The sequence below is a fragment of the Nerophis lumbriciformis genome, linkage group LG02, assembly GCF_033978685.3.
Source record: "Nerophis lumbriciformis linkage group LG02, RoL_Nlum_v2.1, whole genome shotgun sequence".
Taxonomy (NCBI): Eukaryota; Metazoa; Chordata; class Actinopteri; order Syngnathiformes; family Syngnathidae; genus Nerophis; species Nerophis lumbriciformis.
In genome coordinates this window covers 54710001-54734082 of record NC_084549.2, presented here as the reverse complement: position 1 = coordinate 54734082, position 24082 = coordinate 54710001, and the positions used below count along the sequence as shown (strand labels likewise).

The following is a 24082-nucleotide window of genomic DNA, read 5'->3' as shown; positions in this document are numbered from 1 at the left end:
GAGCCAGGCCCGGAGGTGGGGCACGATGGCGAGCGCCCGGCCGGGCACGATGGCGAGCGCCCGGCCGGGCTCAGCTCGAAGAGGCAACGTGGGTCCCCCCTCCAAGAGGCTCATCACCCATAGCAGGGGCCATAGAGGTCGGGTGCAGTGTGAGCTGGGCAGCAGCCGAAGGCAGGGCACTTGGCGGTCCGATCCTCGGCTACATAAGTTAGCTCTTGGGACGTGGAATGTCACCTCGCTGGGGGGGAAGGAGCCTGAGCTAGTACGTGAGGTGGAGAAGTTCCAGCTTTTCCACTCTGGCGTTGCCAGCAGTGAGAGGCGACGGGCTGGGGTGGCAATTCTTGTTGCCCCCCGGCTCAAAGCCTGCACGTTGGAGTTCAACCCAGTGAACGAGAGGGTAGCTTCCCTCCGCCTTCGGGTGGGGGATGGGTCCTGACTGTTGTTTGCGCTTACGCGCCAAACGGCAGCTCAGCGTACCCACGCTTTTTGGATTAACTCGAGAGAGTACTTGAGAGTGCTCCCCCGGGTGATTCCCTCGTTCTACTTGGGAACTTCAACGCTCATGTTGGCAATGACAGTGAAACCTGGAGAGGCGTGATTGGGAAGAATTTCCGCCCGGATCTGAACCCGAGTGGTGTTTTGTTATTGGACTTTTGTGCTCGTCACAGATTGTCCATAACAAACACCATGTTCAAACATAAGGGTGTCCATATGTGCACTTGGCACCAGGACACCCTAGGCCGCAGTTCAATGATCGACTTTGTAGTTGTGTCATCGGATTTGCGGTCTCATGTTTTGGACACTCAGGTGAAGAGAGGGGCGGAGCTTTCTACCGATCACCACCTGGTGGTGAGTTGGCTGCGATGGTGGGGGAGGATGCCAGACAGACCTGGCAGGCCCAAACGCATTGTGAGGGTTTGCTGGGAACGCCTGGCAGAGAGAGTTTCAATTCCCACCTCCGGAAGAACTTTGAACATGTCACGAGGGAGGCGCTGGACATTGAATCAGAGTGGACGATGTTCCGTACCTCTATTGTCGAGGCGGCCGATTGAACCTGTGGCCGCAAGGTGGTTGGTACCTGTTGTGGCACCACCGTTTTTTTTCCTGAGGGAACTCTCCTGAAGGAATCAATAAAGTACTATCTATCTGGAATCAATAAAGTACTATCTATCTGGTGGTAATCTATCTGGTGGACACCAGCGGTGAGGGATGCCGTCAAGCTGAAGAAAGAGTCCTATCGGGCTCTTTTGGCTCATAGGACTCCGGAGGCAGCAGACAGGTACCGACAGGCCAAGCGGTGTGCGGCTTCAGCGGTCGCGGAGGCAAAAACTCGGACATGGGAGGAGTTCAGGAAAGCCATGGAAAACGACTTCCGGACGGCATCGAAGCGATTCTGGACCACCATCCGCCGCCTCAGGAAGGGAAAGCAGTGCAATGTCAACACCGTGTATGGATGGTGTTCTGCTGACCTCGACTGCGGATGTTGTGGATCTGTGGAAGGAATACTTCGAAGATCTCCTCAATCCTACCAGCACGTCTTCCTATGAGGAAGCAGTGCCTGGGGAATCTGTGGTGGGCTCTCCTATTTCTGGGGCTGAGGTTGCCGAGGTAGTTAAAAAGCTCCTCGTTGGCAAGGCCCCGGAGTTCCTTAAGGCTCTGGATGCTGTGGGGCTGTCTTGGTTGACAAGACGCTGTCTTGGTTGACAAGACTCTTCAACATCGCGTGGCCATCGGCCGGGGTGGTGGTTCGTTTCTTTAAGAAGGGGAACCGGGGGGTGTGTTCCAACTATCGTGGGATCACACTCCTCAGCCTTTCCGGTAAGGTCTATTCAGGTGTACTGGAGAGGAGGCTACGCCGGATAGTCGAACCTCAGATTCAGGAGGAACAATGTGGTTTTCGTCCTGGTCGTGGAACTGTGGACCAGCTCTATACTCTCGGCAGGGTCCTTGAGGGTACATGGGAGTTTGCCCGACTAGTCTACATGTGCTTTGTGGACTTGGAGAAGGCATTCTACCGTGTACCCCGGGAAGTCCTGTGGGGAGTGCTCAGAGAGTATGGGGTAACGGATTGTCTTATTGTGGCGGTCCGCTCCCTGTATAATCAGTGTCAGAGCTTGGTCCGCATTGCCGGCAGTAAGTCGGACCCGTTTCCAGTGAGGGTTGGACTCCGCCAAGGCTGCCCTTTGTCACCAATTCTGTTCATAACTTTTATGGACAGAATTTATAGGCGCAGTCAGGGCGTTGAGGGTATCTGGTTTGGTGGCTGCAGGATTAGGTCTCTGCTATTTGCAGATGATGTGGTCCTGATGGCTTCATCTGGCCAAGATCTTCAGCTCTCACTGGATTGGTTCGCAGCCGAGTGTGAAGCGACTGGGACGAGAATCAGCACCTCCAAGTCCGAGTCCATGGTTATCGCCTGGAAAATGGTGGCGTGCCATCTCCGGGTTGGGGAGGAGATCTTGCCCCAAGTGGAGGAGTTAAAGTACATCGGAGTCTTGTTCACGAGTGAGGGAAGAGTGGATCGTGAGATCGACAGGCGGATCTGTGCGGCGTCTTCAGTAATGCGGACGCTGTATCGATCCGTTGTGGTGAAGAAGGAGCTGAGCCGAAAGGCAAACCTCTCAATTTACCGGTCGATCTACGTTCCCATCCTCACCTATGGTCATGAGCTTTGGGTTATGACCGAAAGGACAAGATCACGGGTACAAGCGGCCGAATTGAGTTTCCTCCGCCGGGTGGCGGGGCTCTCCCTTAGAGATAGGATGAGAAGCTCTGTCATCCGGGAGGAGCTCAAAGTAAAGCCGCTGCTCCTCCACATCGAGAGGGGCCAGATGAGGTGGTTCGGGCATCTGGTCAGGATGCCACCTGAACGCCTCCCTAGGGAGGTGTTTCGGGCACGTCCGACCGGTAGGAGGCCACGGGGAAGACCCAGGACACGTTGGGAAGAATATCGCTCCCGACTGGCCTGGGAACTCCTCGGGATCCCCTGGGAGGTGCTAGACGAAGTGGCTGGGGAGAGGGAAATCTGGGCTTCCCTGCTTAGGCTGCTGCCCCCGCGACCCGACCTTGGATAAGCGGAAGAAGATGGATGGATGGATGGATGATACACACAGCACGTCAACTACAGTACATACGCTTTCTGGCTTGCTGTGTTCAAACAAAACTGTGGGCTAATCCTCTTGCAGCATTGTGCATTACGAACACAAACGCGATTTGTGTTGTCGTAGAAGCTAGCTTATCTCTTTCCGTAGCTAGCTTTTGTGGCTAATACCAAAGCATGCAGATGTGTTACCACGCTAGAAAAAAAGAGTTTCTTAGTGTTCGGGGGTAAATGTTGACGTTTTTTTAATGCATTTTAAGTGATTTAGTGGTATAATTGATTGCTCCCATTAGCTGCATTGTTAGCAACCAAGAACGATTTTTACATGTTAGAATGCAAAAAAATTCAAAACCTTTTGTGTCTCTCATAAGGACTGTGAACGATAGGCAAAATTCCAAAAAAAGTGCTGCTCCCCTTTAAGTAAGACATGCGATAATGTCGCAAATGACAAAAACCAAACAGTTCAGTATTACTCATCCACACACAAACGCTGAGTTTTGCGTCGTGGTCTATATTGCAAATTGGTTAATGACTTACACTTTTCTCTGGAGCCCCCAATACATCTTCTGAACTGCTGCTGCAGTCGTCGTCACTACGAAAATAAGTATTGAATTGTATTCAAAAAGCCCCCACACAAAAACAAAAATGTACTGTAGGTACAGAACATAAATTACCTGGGTTCGATTGGGATAATCTTGGCTCTCTCCGTCAGGTGCTTTACTTCAAAGTCTTCCAGTTCAGACTCCATTTTTATTGCTTGATATACTAAGAGCAAAACAATTGGAAATGATAACTATTGAAATAATTGTTATAGTTATAATAAAATATAAATAAATACATTCATTACATACACTTGAACATTACATTCAAGCAAATAATGAAACAATGATAGCATGACTGTTATATAACTTACTTTTCTCGACTTGAATTCGAAATGCTATCTTGTTTCTTCTGCCATACTCCATTCTAAAGTCATCATAACATGAATGTTTAGAGGAACATTTACAACAAACACAATACACATTTGTTGATAAAAATGTTTTAACTTGTGCTGATTTTTGTAACTTTAGCCCCTTTAACAATGTTATCATTTATTGTAACCAAAAGACATATATTTTTTTAATCCTAGAAAATATAACATTAAGTAAAAGGTTGACTGGGAGGATTTTCAGTCATCCAGGCCATGGAAATAATGAGAAGAAAATTCGACACAAACACAATATTTTAAAAAAGGCCTGAGCTGATAACCGAACCCGCATCCTAATCGAAACCTTCTTAATAACAATGCTAAGCCAATGCCCCGACGCGATGCAGACCAATCTGACAAACATACCTATACTGTTTCTGAAGTTCCAGGGCTACAGTTGATAGATCCACATGCTCATTTGTGTGAGAAGCCAAATACTGAAAAACAAAATGTAAACACCGAGCCTTAAATATAAACACAAACTCAAGTCACAAAACAAATGCAGGTACTTAATCGCATTCAGTGGCTAAGGCAGGAAGACAACAAATTGTTCCGTTTCCTCGTGTTTCAGGCACCATGCCAAAAACTGTGAGCGCTGTATTTTTTTCTAATCCAGCTCTAGTTAGTACCTTTACTGTCCTGTACTGCTATTTCATGTTTGACCGTAGAGCAGCAGAACGGCTAAATAGAAGCTGCCACATAAGACTTTGATCACCAAAACAGCACTGCTGAAACAGGATGTTGTGATGACTTAAGCAATAATTTGTAGGTCAATATATCATCGAGCAAAATTTGTTATTGGCCCAGGCTTAACTGAGGAAGAAAAACATTTCTAAAGAACGAACATAAAACCGCAAAAAAACTTCTGAAGCTTTTGTTTCTTCATGCTGTTAACTATCTGTCCAGCTGCGCATGGTGGAAACGAGTATAATAATGAATTTATTGACAGTGCCGTATGAAAGCCGATGTGTTTACTTTGCAATTAAGTAAACACAGTCTCAAATCTGTTGAGTAGGACTAGATGTTATAATACCCTATTGCATACCTGAGACACCTATGCGACTCTGTGGGATGGTCAAGTGAGTGAAGGCATCCTCTGGGTTATCAAGTGGGCGCCCCCCTTCCTCAGTGTTTCGCTGATAGGCCCACGACACCTCCAGAGGGTTCAGCAGTGAGTCCCAGGGTCCCAGGATCACTCCCTAGATGCCATCAACTCACTTGAAAGCCCAGGTGGAGTCCCTTCGTTTGACCCACAGCCAATGACTCCCCTTTTCAGCGTCTTTCACTGCCTGCCGGTGGGTCTTCCCTCGCACTCCCATTTCCCTGAGGAGCCTGGATGTTGAGGTGGCCACGAACCCTCTGCAGCCTACTTCCACTGGGCGTACCCACGCTTTGCAGCCTTGTTGCTGCACATCGGCTGCAAGCTCAGTGTACCTCAGCTTCTTGCGCTCGTAGGCCTCCTCCATTGCACTCTCCCAGGGCACTGTGAGCTCAATAATGTACACGAGCCTGAGCGAGGCTGACCACAGAACAAGATCTGGCCGCAGGTTGGCGGACACGATCTCAACTGGGAAGCAGAGCCTCTGGCCCAGGTGTGCCAGCAGTTTCCAGTCCCGTGCCCCGCTTAGCTGTCCAGTGTCTGGTCTTGTGGTGGTGAGGCTGGCTTGACGCTCGCCCTCCCGGACAAATGTTGTTGCTTGCCAACGGGATGACGGGGGAGGAAGGGCATTGACACTTGTCCCTCGACTTTCCAGACACTGCTGCAAGACACTAACACATGGTTGTGCCGCCAGGTGTAACGGCCTTGGGTGAGGCTGGTATTGCAGCCCACCAGGATGTGCTTCAGTGTTGCTGGACTCGGACATAGAGGGCATGTGGGGTCTTTACCATACCACTGGCTGAGTTTTTTTTGGAGAAGGCAGGACATCGTAGGCAGCCCTGTTGGTAAAGCTCGCCCTGAATGCCTTCATGTCCCACAGCTCTTTCCAGGAGATCTTCCTCTTCTCCACTCCTTCCCATGCCATCCACCGCCCTTGCTTTGCCTGCGCCACAGCTTGTGCGCACCTTCTTAATTCCTCTTCCCGACGTACCTCCTGGACCACCAGCTCGCGTCTCTGAGATGGAGTGGCCTTGCTCCAGGCTGGTGTACTGGCCCTGAAGCCAAGACCACTCCTCCCCTGCTGTACTCGGCCCACAATGTCTCTGTGCCTGAGTACTGCTTTAGCCTGCTCAGTTGTAGCCAATGGGGTCCACTTCCTCCCAGTGGCCATGATGGGGGCAGCTTGGGCTACAAATGGATCACTTGAATCCAGTAGCATCATCTCCAGTCTGACTTTGGCGCACTTGAACTCCTCTGAAAGACTGGAAATGGGCAGTTCTAGCATTCCTTTGCTGTAGAGCCAATACTGCTGAGGCATTTCCTTGCATATGAGCTAACCAGTCTCTCCAGCTTTTCCACCTTAGAGAGCGGGACTTCATAGAGGGTTAGTGGCCACAATAGGCGTGGAAGTAGTCCATACTGCATGCACCAGAGCTTCAGCTTGTCAGGGTTCTGTCGATGTTCTCCAGGCCGTTGGCTACCTCCTTCCTGAGCTGATCTACCTGCTCTTTGTCTTTGAGGGAGGAATCATACCAACGACCTAGGGACTTCACAGGCTTCTCGGAGACTGTTGGAATAGGTTCCTCACCAATGTGAAAGCTGTGGTGTGACAGTTTCCCCTTGTCAATAGAGATGCTTCTGGACTTGCTTGGCTTGATCTTCATGCGAGCCAGCTCAATGTTTTCTTGGAGCTTTCTTAGAAGCCGTACAGTGCAAGCCTTGGTTGTGGTGAGTGTTGCGAGGTCATCCATGTAGGCTCTGATAGGCGAGGCGGCAGCCTCAGGCCAGGTCTTATTAACTGTCTTTCAACCACCCATTGCGATGCCCGGATGACCACCTCCATGGCCATGGTGAAGGCCAGCGGGGAGATGGTGCAGCCAGCCATGATTCCCACTTCCAGGTGTTGCCATGCTGTGGTGTACTCGGCAGTTGTCACGCAGAGCTGGACGTCCTGGAAGTAGGCCTTGACAAGGGTTGTGAGAGCTGCTGGGACCCTCAAGTAGTCGAAGGCTGTCCACAGGAGGTTGTGAAGGGAGAATAGAACCTGTAGAGAAAAGAATATAACCTGCGGAAGCACTTTGTGACGAAACATCGAAATTTCGATTTGCGGCCCTTGAAACTGCGGCCTTCTTTATTATGTAGTTGAATAGCCCTGATAAAAAAAACTAACCGAGACGCCGTCAGAAGGGATGCAAGCTACGTGATGTGAGAGTATATCTTAGGCTTAAAGAGGAACTGCATTTTTGGGGGGGAATTCTGCATCATTCACAATCCTTATGTAAGACAATAACACAAATGTTTTTCTTTTTTTATGCATTCCAACAAGTAAATAAATGCAATCAAAAGTCCGCTTAAAATGGAGCCTATGAGAGTGGCTTTATTCCGCCTTTAAAAAACATCCAAACACCTCCGTTAAGGTTTTATATACATGCTGTAAGTACGGTATTTATGTGATTTAGTAACAGACACATTGATAACAACATGTAATATTTACGCATTTTGCTCATTTTAAGCATACACGGTACATTAATTTGAAAAACGCATCACAACGTTAGTATTTTTCTTCAACATCACTGATTACTTAACTCTCTGCAGACTTTATGAGAGCCAACGAACATAATAAAACATCACTTACTGTAAAGTGTCTCTGTCACTAGAATGCAGACTGATAGAATTTGGTATATTCCCGTTTGGATGAAAAATGACTCATAATCCTCACAAGGAAAAGGGGAGGGGGGAACTAACCGTCTTCTCATGTCTTTTCTTGCCATTTCGCGGTCTAAATTGGCTGTCAAAGTGTACCAACTTATCGGATTTTATCCTCATTCTTTTACTATTGAGGTGAGATGCGTGATTTATGATCTACAATAAACTTTCACGAGCACAGAGGCGGGGAAGCAGCTCACCAACCGATGTCAACATAGCCAAATAAGCTAGTGATCACGGTGCTGCTGTAGTTTGTCAGCTTTGGCGCTTATAATAACAATATAAGTAATACTTGTTTATTATTCAAGTTCCAAAATGTAAATTGAGTTTTGGTGGTTTTTGGGTAGTTACTTATTGAATTTTATGGGCGGAACTGCTTGGTTTTAAACGACGTCACATCTGGCTAACTTCCAGCTCATTGTATACGCGTGGTGGTTAAGCCAGCGTCTGTTCTCAATGGGTACTAGGTGCCATTTAGTCTTTCTCAAATAAAAACACCCTATGCTTCTGTGGTTTTTGGCTGTATGAACCGTTCAAATCACGACAAGGATAAACGTTTTCTCAGTTATCCTCGAAAGGTAATCAAGAAGGGCGGAAGAGTGCAAGATTTTACAAAGTGACGACGAAAAAAGTAGCATGTCCAAGGCAGCGGAGTCGAAGAATGCAAGAGTTTGCAATGATCACTTTTTTAAAGGTTTGTTTGATATACTTTTACTTTTAACATTTAGTATTTCCCAATGAAGTATTATCTAGATATTATTTGTATTTCTTAAAACATATTTTTGCTTTAAGTGTTTCGAAAAACACCAACTCGGCAAGTCTAAATAAAAGAAAACAAATGTGAGCAAAACCTAAGAGTCCCGTTTTTACCAAAGGCAGCAATCATAAATAAGGCGTTCAGCACACACACAATTTTGACATCTATAGTTATATTTTGGTAAAGACGGGGAAAAACATGCGTACTCGTAAACAGCGCGTACAACAAAAACAAAACAACAACAATGGCTGTAGAAGCAAAGATAAATTGTGAAATGCAACCTGAACAACAGGCAAAATTCCAAAAAAGTGCAGTTCCCCTTTAGGTGAGAAAGTCAGCCAATGAGAAGCAACAGATCTACCTGTTCCAATCTGTGTTTGAGCCGACCGTCCAGCATGCCACCACCTCGGTTCTTCATGTCTGCTTTGTTCATCAAATTACAGCAGTCTTACAGGACACTACAATGAGAAAGAAATTTGACACAGATGAAGAATGCGTTTTTTCAGCGAAATTATTTGTCTCACTTCAGCTGCTAAAAGCATGCCCGCTGCATACACACACAAAATAGAAACATAACTATGGAAGTATTATTGTAGCAAATTATTTTTCAAATGTGTATCTCAATTTTTGCGAGTGTAATCCAATTCGCGTGCGCGTGTACTAATTTCCATCCATCCATCCATCCATCTTCTTCCGCTTATCCGAGGTCGGGTCGCGGGGGCAGCAGCCTAAGCAGGGAAGCCCAGACTTCCCTCTCCCCAGCCACTTCGTCCAGCTCTTCCTGTGGGACCCCGAGGCGTTCCCAGGCCAGCTGGGAGACATAGTCTTCCCAACGTGTCCTGGGTCTTCCCCGCGGCCTCCTACCGGTCGGACGTGTCCTAAACACCTCCCTAGGGAGGCGTTCGGGTGGCATCCTGACCAGATGCCCGAACCACCTCATCTGCTCCTCTCGATGTGGAGGAGCAGCGGCTTTACTTTGAGCTCCCCCCGGATGGCAGAGCTTCTCACCCTATCTCTAAGGGAGAGCCCCGCCACCCGGCGGAGGAAACTCATTTCGGCCGCTTGTACCCGTGATCTTGTCCTTTCGGTCATAACCCAAAGCTCATGACCATAGGTGAGGATGGGAACGTAGATCGACCGGTAAATTGAGAGCTTTGCCTTCCGGCTCAGCTCCTTCTTCACCACAACGGATCGATACAGCGTCCGCATTACTGAAGACGCCGCACCGATCCGCCTGTCGATCTCACGATCCACTCTTCCCTCACTCGTGAACAAGACTCCGAGGTACTTGAACTCCTCCACTTGGGGCAAGATCTCCTCCCCAACCCGGGGATGGCACTCCACCCTTTTCCGGGCGAGAACCATGGACTCGGACTTGGAGGTGCTGATTCACATCCCAGTCGCTTCACACTCTGCGAACCGATCCAGTGAGAGCTGAAGATCCTGGCCAGATGAAGCCATCAGGACCACATCATCTGCAAAAAGCAGAGACCTAATCCTGCAGCCGCCAAACCAGATCCCCTCAACGCCTTGACTGCGCCTAGAAATTCTGTCCATAAAAGTTATGAACAGAATCGGTGACAAAGGGCAGCCTTGGCGGAGTCCAACCCTCACTGGAAACGTGTCCGACTTACTGCCGGCAATGCGGACCAAGCTCTGGCACTGAGCATACAGGGAGCGGACTGCCACAATCAGACAGTCCGATACCCCATACTCTCTGAGCACTCTCCACAGGACTTCCCGGGGGACACGGTCGAATGCCTTCTCCAAGTCCACAAAACACATGTAGACTGGTTGGGCAAACTCCCATGCACCCTCAAGGACCCTGCCGAGAGTATAGAGCTGGTCCACAGTTCCACGACCAGGACGAAAATCACACTGTTCCTCCTGAATCAGAGGTTCGACTATCCGGCGTAGCCTCCTCTCCAGTACACCTGAATAGACCTAACCGGGAAGGCTGAGGAGTGTGATCCCACGATAGTTAGAACACACCCTCCGGTTCCTCTTCTTAAAGAGAGGAACCACCACCCCGGTCTGCCAATCCAGAGGTACCCCCCCCCCGATGTCCACGCGATGCTGCAGAGTCTTGTCAACCAAGACAGCCCCACAGCATCCAGAGCCTTAAGGAACTCCGGGCGGGTCTCATCCACCCCCGGGGCCTTGCCACCGAGGAGCTTTTTAACTACCTCAGCAACCTCAGCCCCAGAAATAGGAGAGCCCACCACAGACTCCCCAGGCACTGCTTCTTCATAGGAAGACGTGTTGGTGGGATTGAGGAGGTCTTCGAAGTATTCCCTCCACCGATCCACAACATCCGCAGTCGAGGTCAGCAGAACACCATCCCCGCCATACACGGTGTTGATAGTGCACTGCTTCCCCTTCCTGAGGCGGCGGATGGTGGTCCAGAATTGCTTCGAAGCCGTCCGGAAGTCGTTTTCCATGGCTTCCCCGAACTCCTCCCATGTCCGAGTTTTTGCCTCTGCGACCGCTGAAGCCGCACACCGCTTGGCCTGTCGGTACCTGTCCGCTGCCTCAGGAGTCCTATGAGCCAAAAGAACCCAATAGGACTCCTTCTTCAGCTTGACGGCATCCCTCACCGCCGGTGTCCACCAACGGGTTCTAGGATTACCGCCACGACAAGCACCAACTACCTTGCGGCCACAGCTCCAATCAGCCGCCTCGACAATAGAGGCGCGAAACATGGTCCATTTGGACTCAATGTCCAGCACCTCCCTCGTGACATGTTCAAAGTTCTTCCGGAGGTGGGAATTGAAACTCTCTCTGACAGGAGACTCTGCCAGACGTTCCCAGCAAACCCTCACAATGCGTTTGGGCCTGCCAGTTCTGTCCGGCATCCTCCCCCACCATCGCAGCCAACTCACCACCAGGTGGTGATCGGTAGAAAGCTCCGCCCCTCTCTTCACCCGAGTGTCCAAAACATGAGGCCGCAAATCCAATGACACAACTACAAAGTCGATCATGGAACTGCGGCTAAGGGTGTCCTGGTGCCAAGTGCACATATGGACACCCTTATGTTTGAACATGGTGTTCGTTATGGACAATCTGTGACGGGCACAAAAGTCCAATAACAAAACACCGCTCGTGTTCAGATCCGGGCGGCCATTCTTCCCAATCACGCCTCTCCAGGTTTCACTGTCGTTGCCAACATGAGCATTGAAGTCCCCCAGTAGAACGAGGGAATCACCCGGGGGAGCACTCTCAAGTACTCCCTCGAGTGAATCCAAAAAGGGTGGGTACTCTGAGCTGCGGTTTGGCGCCTCTCACTGCCGGCAACGCCAGAGTGGAAGAGAGTCCAGCCCCTCTCGAGAGAACTGGTTCCAGAGCCCTTGCTGTGCGTCGAAGTGAGTCCGACTATATCTAGCCAGAACTTCTCCACCTCGCGCACTAGCTCAGGCTCCTTCCCCCCAAGCGAGGTGACGTTCCACGTCCCAAGAGCTAGCTTCTGTAGCCGAGGATCGGACTGCCAAGTGCCCTGCCTTCGGCTCCGCCCAGCTCACATCGCACCCGACCTCTATGACCCCTGCTATGGGTGGTGAGCCCATTGGAGGGGGACCCACGTTGCCTCTTCGGGCTGTGCCCGGCCGGGCCCCATGGGGACAGGCCCGGCCACCAGGCGCTCGCCATCGTGCCTCCAGAGGGGGGGCCCGGTGACCCGCGTCCGGGCGAGGGAAATCTGGGTCCTTGGTTTTTATATTTCATGGAGGTCTTCGAGCTGCTCTTTGTCTGATCCCTCACCTAGGACTAGTTTGTCTTGGGAGACCCTACCAGGGGGCATAAAGCCCCCGGACAACATAGCTCCTAGGATCATTGGGACACGCAAACTCCTCTACCACGTTAAGGTGGCAGCTCAGAGAGGAGTGTAATAATTTGTGTGTTTGTATATCAATCCGAAAGTGTGTATTCAGATTTGCGTAAGTGTATTTTAAGTTGTCTGTCTGTACCTAATCAGGAAGAAACCCGCGATAGGCTGTCTACTTAAACGCGACTTTTGCGACACTTCTTCTATATATTGATAGATTGTGTCAAATGCTTTTGTAAAATCCATAAAACACTGCAGCAGCACACTTTTTTGCTATCTATTGCAATGGTTATTTCTTCCGTTATTTCAATTAATGCCATTGATGTTGAAATGCTGGCTCTGTATCGGTATTGGTTGTCTGTTTCATTTTTATTTATGAATTTGTCCAATCTGTTCTTAAACAGTTTTTAATAATTTTAGAAAGTTGTGGCAGTAGAGAAACAGGTCTGTAGTTTGTAAACTGGTGTTTGTCTCCAGTCTTATAAATCGGTACGACTTTTGCTATTTTCATTTTATTTGACAATTTGCCTGTTTTAAATGATAGGTTGCTGATATATGTTAAATGTTCTGAAATCTCTTCAATAACATTTATCGTCCATCCATCCATCCATCCATTTTCTACCGCTTATTCCCTTTTGGGGTTGCGGGGGGCGCTGGAGCCTATCTCAGCTACAATCGTTTTCATATCAATTTCGTTGCAATCAGTTGAGGTCTTGGAATTACCTTTTTTTTTTACAATATTGATTATTTCCTCTTGTCACTCCTTCTAGGAACATAGAGCTGGGGTTTATATATATGGCAGTGGTTCTTAACCTGGGTTCGATCGAACCCTAGAGGTTCGGCGGAGCCTCCGCCGCGGAGGTCAAGACACACCCGACTCATCGTGCATATAAAAAAAATGTTCCCTCTAATTTTCCATCTGATATGCAGGTGTGTAATTTGTTGTGAGTTCATGCACTGTGTTGGTTGTGTTCTTTGAACAAGGTGATGTTCATGCACGGTTCATTTTGTGCACCAGTAAAAAAACATATAACTTTGTCTTGAATTTGAAAAAATATATATATATATTTTTCACTAAAGAAGGGTTCGATGAATGTGCATATGGAACTGGTGGGGTTCGGTACCTCCAACAAGGTTAAGAACCACTGATCTATGGTGTAATTCAAGTCCTCAACTGACTCAGGATCTGGACTATTTTCCTCCAGATTTGGTCCAATGTTCACAAAGTACTTATTGAAGCTTTCAACTACTTCGTTCATATTGTCATTTTTTTACATTTCCATCTAAGAAGTATTTAGGATAGTCCTTTTTAGCACCATTTTTAATAATGCTATTCATATTGTTTTTGTTCTGGTCCAATAATTGACTGTATTATTATTTTCTACATGTTTGTAGTATGCCAGTTATCTTGTTCTTTTACATTTTGTACTTGTTTTCTGCTTCTGTAGATCTTTGTGTTATAAATGTTCTATATAATGTATTCTTCTTTTTGCAAGCATTTTCAGTCCTTTTGTCATCCATGGTTGATTATTTTTCTTTTGCTTCTTACTAAGTTGTTTCAATGGACAGTGTTTGTCACAAAGCATCTCGAAGGTATTAAAAATTACCATATGCATCATCTACATAATTTGCACTGTTAACATAGTCCCAACTCTGTCTTCTCAGATCATTTATGAGAGCTGTCATACTTTGTTCTGTACATATTCTTCGAAGAGTCTTTTTGTCATCTATGTTCCTCTTCTTGTAGGTTCGGTCGTAGATTATGAAAACTGGCAGATGATCAGTGATGTCGGCTATTAGCAGGCCACTTGTGGTATTGTGATCAAAATCATTAGTAAAAATAATATCAATAAGTGTGGCGCTGTGTCCTGAGATTCTGCAGTATAATTAGTGTACGGTAGTGAATACTATAAGATGTTTATTTTAAGTGAACATTTACTAAACAATTTCAAATGGTAAATTATTATTTGTATTCTTTAATTACTTGTATACATCAGTGCTTCTCACGAGTGACCTAGATTGTGGAGTTTTTTTAAACTCAAATACAGTAACTTATATTTAATGAAAGTACATTAAAGTGCAGTTTGAATTTGAGGTAACATAAAATAAAGTGTACCAACACATAAAACAAGTTTAATAATTATTTCAGGAACAAAATGTTTTTTTATCCACAAACTTAAAACTTTTTGGAACAAAAAGTGTCTGTCTGCAGTTTTTAATACATGTTATATTAGAGGAGTTGAATATTTGCAGACACAAACAAAAAGTGTGATTAAAAATGTAAATATTAAATTAATGGGTATGTTTACCGTATTTTCCGCACTATAAGGCGCACCTAAAAACCACAAATGTTCTCAAAAGCTGACAGTGCGCCTTATAACCCGGTGCGCTTTATATATGGATAAATATTAAGATTCATTTTCATAAAGTTTAGGTCTCGCAACTACGGTAAACAGCCGCCATCTTTTTTCCCCGTAGAAGAAGCGCGCGGTGCATGCTGGGATATGTGACGTTTCATTTCCATTTGTGTGTTTATGTAAAGACCCCAAAATGGCTCCTATTAAGTGTGTTGTCTGTCTAATTATAAATAATGCAGACGAGGCGTGTTAACTGAGTTCTCAATGTTTACTTACAGCGTGCTCATAACCACATTCTAACTCCCAGCATACAACAACGCTTCTCAGGGCTACCGCGCATGCTCGTAACTATCGTTGCATGCTGGGTAGTGTAGTTGTTATATTTGCTAGCTCATAACAGCACATTGAGAGACACGCTTACGCGCTTAATTCAATACTCGCCGTCATTCCGGGTGGATTGACAAAAGACCTCCAGCCGCTAGATATTGGTGTCAACAGGGCATTCGAAGCTAGACTGCTAACTGCGTGGGAACAGTGGAGGACGAAGAAGCGCGCGGTGCATGCTGGGATATGTGACGTTTCATTTCCATTTGTGTGTTTATGTAAAGACCCCAAAATGGCTCCTATTAAGTGTGTTGTCTGTCTAATTATAAATAATGCAGACGAGGCGTGTTAACTGAGTTCTCAACGTTTACTTACAGCGTGCTCATAACCACATTCTAACTCCCAGCATACAACGCTTCTCAGGGCTACCGCGCATGCTCGTAACTATCGTTGCATGCTGGGTAGTGTAGTTGTTATATTTGCTAGCTCATAACAGCACATTGAGAGACACGCTTACGCGCTTAATTCAATACTCGCCGTCATTCCGGGTGGATTGACAAAAGACCTCCAGCCGCTAGATATTGGTGTCAACAGGGCATTCGAAGCTAGACTGCTAACTGCGTGGGAACAATGGAGGACAGAAGGCGAACACACCTTCACTAAGACGAGGAGGCAGCGCCAGACGACGCCAACATCTGCCAGTGGATCGTAAATTTGCCCAACTTTTCACTTCGGACACCGAAGACGAAGGATTTACGAATGAAGAATAACTTCAGAAAGTGAGCGCTATGTTTATTTTGTGTGTTGTGACATTAACGTTCGAGCAACATTATGTTGCTATTGCTCTGCACTATTTTGAATTTTACTATGTTTGTGATTGCACATTTGCGTACATTTTGGGAGTGAACAGAGTTGTTAGAACGCTGGTTTTTAATATATTATTAAAGTTTGACTGACCTATCTGACTGTTTTTTTGACATTCCCTTTAGCGCAGCGTAGGCGCGGCTTATAGTCCGGGGCGGCTTATTGGTGGACAAAGTTATGAAATATGCCATTCATTGAAGGTGCGGCTAATAATCCGGTGCGCCTTATAGTGCGGAAAATACGGTATTCCCCCAGTCGGGACCAATATAGTAGTTAAGTCACAAAGACATTCTGTGCTTGCCTGCAAGTCCTCATTCAGGGCAGGATTACTGTTGAGCTACAGCAGATAGTGAGAATTAACTGTGTCACGAAAGTCACTGCTCCTTCTCAATGTTGTGCTTCAACTTCTACCCTCGTGTTACTTGTATTTCTTTATTTTGTTCTTCTGAGCTGCACTTCCAGCTGTGTAAGTGGGAAGAGGCACAACGCTGATTGAACATTAATTACGGTGTGACGAGCCAGACTTTCGCAACGGTGGAACAAGATGGTCGTACACATACACACGGAAACAAACACACACACATGGACACAAACACACGCTAACGTACACAAACACACGCAAACGTACACAAACACACGCACATTCACAAACAAACGCAGGATCACGGTCAATAAAGGCGGATTGTTGCGTGCAGGATTGTACCGTCGTTGCTTCCCTCCCATTTACTACTGCGGTATATTCTAACAGACATTTCGACATGTAGGATCAAGGAAAAAATACTAACAGCTGATCACCATGATCAAACTCAAATTAATCATCATCATATAATCGCCCAGCCCTAGTTCAGGGGTTAAAGTGCATGCATATTGATGGATCTGTTGACCACTCTGCGGGTGAGGTTGTCACTAATGACATATTAATAATTGTTTTTAAAAATAATTTTGCGATCGACTAGTACAGTCGATTGCAATCAACGAGTTGGCAACCCCTGATCTAAAGCTAGCTCGCTAACTTTAACAGTGCTTCTGTAACAAAACCGATGGTTTCAAAAACGCTTTAATAAAAATCGATTTTTGGACATTTTGGATTGATTCGGAAACGTAATAAGTAAGAATTTAGATTGCGATGTGAATCGATTTTTTCCGAAACCCATACTGTTCACCCTTCCTCAAACACATTACAATGAGACTGCCTGTGGATCCAATCCAATCCACTTCATGTGCATAGCACATTTAAACAACAGAAATGTTTCCAAAGTGCTGCACAACAATATTAAAAACAATATTCAAATATTATCTTTAGCTCCACCAATGACTGAATAAAAACAAAAAATAAATAAATATAAAACCAATATAAAAATAAATATGATTAAAAACAATTTTAAAGGGTAAAACCAATTAAAACAATAAATAGAAATCAAAATTTTAAAAACACAGAGGACCACAGACTGTGAATGTAGGTTGTCGTTACAAACCCCTAACAGTAGATAGCATTGTAATGACCGTATGCTTCTTAACACACCTCATTCACACTTGGTCTGCCAGAGAGTAAGTAGACGTAGTAGATCGATGTTGCCAACTTAGCAACTTTGTTGATATATTTAACAAGTATTCAGAGCCATCCAGATTGTCTTTTTCAAAAAAGCAACCGGCAACAAATGTAACGACTTTTTAAGGTCTTAGTCTAACATAAAAGTAAATATTGCTCTTCTCAACGAGCAACAGGTCTCGCTGTGAGCCTCTCCACACTATTTAGGCAGCTTACAACTAGGGATGTGTATTGAGTAACGATAATTTTTGCTACCGGTTTGTAATTGGCGTGATTGGTCCAGGAGGACCGTTAAAATGCTGGACAAATGTGTGTTTTTTCAATCTAGCTGATCGTTACAATTATGACACGCTGTCACATTCACTTCAGCTGCCGCTGCTACGCATGTCAATATAAGCTTGAAAATCACAAATTATGAAGAAACACCACACAAAAGTTTTTAACAAAAATATTTCCACATCAAAAGTCCCTCTAAAGTCATTTTGAGGGACCGCCACTATTGTGCTTTATCCTAGTGACCGAGTAATCAACAGGCCAATATTAATCCACTCAAAAAAGCTAAAAATTTAAGTAATATAATAATCCATTAAGTTACTTTGAAGCAATATAGAATCCACTAACATGTCTCTCTCTCTCGCCGCTGTCTGATGTCACTACACTGTGCCGCGTTTTGCGTGGCATCAAAACACACCTTGCTATATGTGTTCATTCCGTCTACTGACTATAAAAACTGGACGATCCAGCATTACCGTTGCTCACCGAGTTGTTTTTTTTTAATATAGTACACACTACACAGACATCAGTCTGTAGCTTTAAACACTCAATATTGCCTTCGGTCTGTCACTCAAATACATCCGTGTGCAACACATATAATTCCTATTGTTAAAAATTGCACAACCACCAAACATGCTAATTGATTTATATTGAATATTGGATAGGGGTGTATAGATTCATCTACTAGTCCATATTATGCACAACTGTGAGAGAGTGTGTGTACACTGATCACAGTTAAACATGCTTTCATTTTAATCAATAAAGTACTATCTATCTATCTAATTCACACGGGACGGCGATAACAATGATTTAGGTCTGAATATAAGCGTTTTACCAAATTGAAGAGTGAAGTTTGCCAAACCTGATAAACATGTAAAAATACATTACTGCGACGAAGTCTGGTTTTTGGGGAAAATCAACCCATACACTGTCACAAAACCCTGCTAACAATACTGGTTTATCATATGGTACCACAATGCAATCAGACAAAGTTTGTTGTCGCCTTATTCTAAAATCAGAATCAGAAATACTTTATTAATCCCCGAGGGAAATTAAAATGTTCAGCACAATCCCATTCAAGATCAAACATTACAGGGAGACAGAACAGGATCGCTGACGGGTCTGCCAACTGGTGAGATACAGGTAAACAATGGGAGGGGGGGGGGGTGTTGAGAAAAAATAAAATCGGTCTAAGCCTTGGCCCCTGGAGAGGGGGTCCAAACTGAGGCCAAGGGAAAAAACAACTCATAGCCATAGCACAGATCCCTCTTACAAGTGTGTAAGAGGGAAGCATCAAACAAAGAATACAAAGGACATTAAAGACTAGGGATGTCCGATAATGGCTTTTTTGCCGATATCCGATATTGTCCAACTCTTAATTACCGATACCGATATCACCCAATACCGATATATACAGTTGTGGAATTAACACATTATTGTGCCTAATTTGGACAACCAGGTATGGTGAAGATAAGGTCTTTTTTATTATTAAATTAAATAAGATAAATAAATTTAAAAAAAATTCTTGAATAAAAAAGTAAGGCTGAAACGAGGCGTCGACGTAGTCGACGTTATCGATTACGTAAATACGTCGACGCCGTTTTTGTGCGTCGACGCGTCGCATACCTTATTTCCTTGAATAGCCTCCGGGGCGCTAATTAATTTAAAACCTCTTCTCACTCCTGCGCTTACCAAAAAGCGTGGGGTAAATTTAGGCCTGCGCTTATAAATTTGAGTGATGTAAGGATACCATCATGAAAAGCACATTTAATTAAAAAAAAACGTTATTATGGTCTTACCTTTACTTATAAATTAGTATTCTGATCAAAAGCATTGATAACTTGTTTATAGAGGTCGTCCTTATCTTTCTTCAGTTTTAAAAGTCTCTCTGTCTCGATGGAGATATTCCTTTAAGTATTACCTCCTGTTTTGATTGAAAGTCCAGTTTAGAAAACTGTTTTATTTTAGATATGTAATCCTCCATGTTAAAAGTGCAAGCAAACAATCACTGCTCACTCTTGTTGCTTGTTGTCTTCTTCTGCAGCACCGGTCTTCTGCAGTACCGGTAGTCGCAAGAAGGATCACTAGCGCCCTCTACCAGCAGGAAGCGGGAGTCATTTAAGGACTCATATTTGACACACGCAGCTACGGTATATTAATAAAACATAGCTGCTTACTGTTCTTTTTAGCATATTCAATAACTTGGACCTTAACTCCTACTGAATAGCTTTTAATCTTCTTCCCTTTATGCGATTTCAAATGATTGAAATCAGCCTCCTCTATTTTGAAAATGATGACTCGTGACATGACGAGTTTGACCCGGCGGAAGTTCTAGGCATATGCTAATTATTTTGCGAAACGAGTTTGACCCGGCGATAATCCTGAGCCGGCGGTAATGCTAAACATGCACTAATTATTTTGCGAAACGAGTTTAACCCGGCAGTAATTTGAGGCATGCGAATACTATATACAATTCAAGGAAATACGCACTTTTTTGTATTGGATGTTTATCTTTATTTTTGCACATTTTAAAGCAAAATAAGCACTACTTTTACTTTTGAAATGCTTATACTATTGCAGAATATTACGATTTGCACTGGATGTTTACTTTTATATTTGCACATTGAAAAGCAAATAAGCTACTTTTAATTTTGTTATATGTTAAAAGTTTCAAATGTTTACATTATTACAGAATATTTTGTCATGTTGTTGTCAATGTTGACTGAGTACCCATACTTTTTTTTTTTGTAAATAAAAGCCATGCCTTTTGAAAAAACTGGCCTACATTTATTTTTTCATCTTCATTTTAAATTTTAAAAAAAATCGGTAAAAGGAAAAATAATCTATAGATTATTGGAAAAAATAATCTATAGATTAACCGATTAATCAAAAAATAATCTATAGATTAATCGATAGAAAAATAATCGTTAGCTGCAGCCTTATAAAAAATAAAGTAAAACAATATAAAAACAGTTACATAGAAACTAGTAATTAATGAAAATGAGTAAAATTAATTGTTAAAAGTTAGTACTATTAGTGGACCAGCAGCACGCACAATCATGTGTGCTAACGGACTATATCCATTGCAGACTGTATTGATATATATTGATATATAATGTAGGAACCAGAATATTAATAACAGAAAGAAACAACCTTTTTGTGTGAATGAGTGTGAATAAGTGTAAATGGGGGAGGGAGGTTTTTGGGTTGGTGCATTAATTGTAAGTGTATCTTGTATTTTTTATGTTGATTTAATTTAAATTAAAAAAAATTAAAAAAAATGATACCGATAAAAAAAACAACCTATATGGATCATTTCCGATCTTACATTTTAAAGCATTTATCGGCCGATAATATAAGAGCAGAGCTGATGCAACCAGCCACTTCTACATACAGCTATGAATAAAAAGTAAAAGAAACATATACACTGTGGTGGCCTCTGCGGTGTTCCACGCCATCGTCTGCTGGGGTCCACTCTCGGCCGCCCACTAACTCGGCCAGTGTCCAGTCCCCCCTCCACATCCCACCTCCCCGGATTGTAATTAATCTAATTAATTCTAATTAATACTAAATGTATATACTTGTTCTTATGCTTTCTGAGCTGATGATTAACTTGTGTGATGACTGTATTATGCCGATAGTATATATTTGTACCATGAATTGATTTACGTAGACCCCGACTTAAACAAGTTGATAAACTTATTGGAGTGTTACCATTTAGTGGTCAATTGTACGGAATATGGACTGTACTGTGCAATCTACTTATAAAAGCTTCAATCAATCTTACACAAATTGCCTTCTCTAGTTTAAACAAACGTGTATGTTTATTTGCAGAAAATAACACACACTTTAAGACTCTTAGAAACTAAGATTTCCACAAAGTATTTATGTACAACAAATAACAGTAAGCCCCACTGCGTGTGATAACATGGCCTTGATATTCTAACTTTAAAATGAACATTTTAAAAACACACGTGCCCGAACATGGAGAAATGTTAAAATAAGTCCGACTCAAACCACACAGACAACTATGTATTTTGTCATAAAACATTATTATTATTACTATAAATGATGTATTTTCTTACCTTCCGAAATCCTAGTGCTGAAGATATTTCTTTTACCAACGTGATGCTTCGTCTACTTCCTTGTTTCTTCTTCGTGGGTATTCAGGCAACTGTGATGTGCTGCTGCCTCCTTCTGTTCATTTCTATTAATGCAACTAAGTGTAATGGGTCGTTACAACTCCGGGCGAGAAACGAATGTAAGACAACATTATTCAGACAACAATAAAGTGACGTCTATCTACGTGAGTTTTTACTTTTTCTACCAGTTTCTTAATATTCAAATGGATGAAACCGATTCCAAAGGCTTCTCCTAAACAAATGAGTTTCCTTGAAAATACGCATCAGCTATACTTTGACGATCCAGTTCGAAGTTGGCTTCTGCGCATGTCCATTTTATCGAGGTCAAAGTTCGTGAGGGATAAACAAAGCCAAGCGACTCCATACTTTTTTTTAGTAAACATCCTCAGTTCGTGGTTTGTTTTTACTCTTTAGCATGAATAGTATTAGATATATTTCTGAATTATTGTTTATTCCGCGACGTGTATATTTTTCAATATGCCGAAGACAATTTGCGCAGTTGTGGGATGTTCTAATAGTACATACCACCTCACAAGATGGAAACAAACTATGTGTGACATTAATGAGTGTTATTTTGACAGTCCCCGTTTCCAAAAGATCCAGACTGGAGTAACTAATTCCAAATTTGGAACACAGGTAGAGTGGTCGCGCCACTATACAAACGTTAAGTTTTGTTTTATATCTACAAAAAGTATGCAATTGTGGGAAGCGAGAGAAAAGTAGTTCTGGGGCGGCGAGTTTATTAACAGACTTACTTCCACAACATCAACAACCCTTTTCACCCGGAAGTGTGTCCTCCTATATCTGGTCACATCCGGCCTATCTACAATCCCCAATCTGGTGATGAGAACATTTAGTGCCCCGCTCCATAATTACATTTAAGGCAGACATATAGATCTGAGGACATCAAAACAAGCAGTAACAAAATAAGTCTATTTCTGACAGCCAAACAAAATTATGATTTAAGGTAAATAATCCACAGAAACATGTAAATATTAAAACTTGTTTCTAAATTACCCGATCAATATATGAAACACACTTCAAAAATATCAAAAGGGCTATCAAGCCAACAATTCATAAATGTATAAACTAGACACAACTATAGCTTGAAATAACCATCTTTACCTCTCGCTCTAGTCTACAGTAAGTCAAATATCGCGATACTTGCATGGTAAACACGTGACGTAATCAGAAAGTGTAGTGGCAAGGCTAAACCAAAACGATACATTGATTGCTATTGTTCATATGGTTGTTTTTTAAACGTTGAACGTTATAAAGATTTATAAAAAAAAATAAAAAACCTGAACCATACAATGCCTTTCCTCTTTATTTCATATTCTAATCTCGTGTGTAAATTGTCCATCCTATTGTTCTGCAAATTGTAAATAAAGGTGCAATTGGTGTTTTTCCCCCCAAAAAACGTACACATAAAGGCATAAACATGCAAACGGGTTTTAGTTTTAATTGGATTATACATCTACAACTGTATTGTATGCCACAGAATAAAAAAAAAAAAGGTGAATCACATGGTGTACATACATGAAATAATTCACAATACACAATTGACATGGTACATGAAAAATACAGGTTTGTCAGATTAACGCAAAAGTCTTCAGTGTGAACGTTCCCTGTGCACTTTTTTTTGCCAAAAGTTTAGGTGGTCTGAAAGAAATAACGTACTTATAGATAATATGTAGTTATATGAGCTCGCAGCCGGGAATTGATGAAAAATTGGGTGACGTCATGGCTTCCGTTTTATTCAGCACGACACAGTTAAACAAGTAAGCGACGGGTTGCCATGGAAACAACAAACTGAATTTGAGCAGGCGTACAGTAAAACAATAACAGAAATAGGTTACATGACACGTGAGAGAGAGCGCATGTTTTTCTTTATCAAATGTGATTATGGCTCAAAAAAAAAAAAAAAAAAAAAAAAAGGACCAGTATGATAAGCATATATCATATTTCGTTACAGTATATCTTCTAGGGGCCGTACTATAAAAGTAAACGTACACTTTCAAGTAGACTGTACAGTTTAGATTTACTAGACAGTGGTCAAAGTTTGCGGCTTTCCCTTCCACAGTTTTTTTTTAAAGAATATTCTATGTCTTTCGGGTCGAAATT

The 24082-nt window shown here is 43.6% G+C and overlaps 1 protein-coding gene across 3 annotated transcripts in view; it reads right to left on the bottom strand.

Annotated features, from left to right (window-relative positions):
• The window catches only part of nvl (nuclear VCP like), a 64483-nt gene extending 42221 nt beyond the window's left edge, over nt 1-22262 (bottom strand). The window contains exons 1-7 of one of the 3 annotated variants that reach the window (XM_061964736.2): nt 21902-22257; nt 8991-9087; nt 5113-7210; nt 4434-4504; nt 4014-4066; nt 3775-3865; nt 3638-3692 (exon numbers count right to left, since the gene is read on the bottom strand). In XM_061964736.2, the coding sequence (XP_061820720.2) occupies nt 3638-3692; nt 3775-3865; nt 4014-4065 (198 nt within the window). In that variant the 5' untranslated portion in view covers nt 4066; nt 4434-4504; nt 5113-7210; nt 8991-9087; nt 21902-22257. Of the gene's footprint in view, nt 1-3637; nt 3693-3774; nt 3866-4013; nt 4067-4433; nt 4505-5112; nt 7211-8990; nt 9088-21901 lie in introns of all 3 variants that reach the window. The other 2 variants (XM_061964730.2, XM_061964723.2) reach the window with 2 other exon arrangements.
• Nucleotides 22263-24082: the final 1820 nt, after the last annotated feature.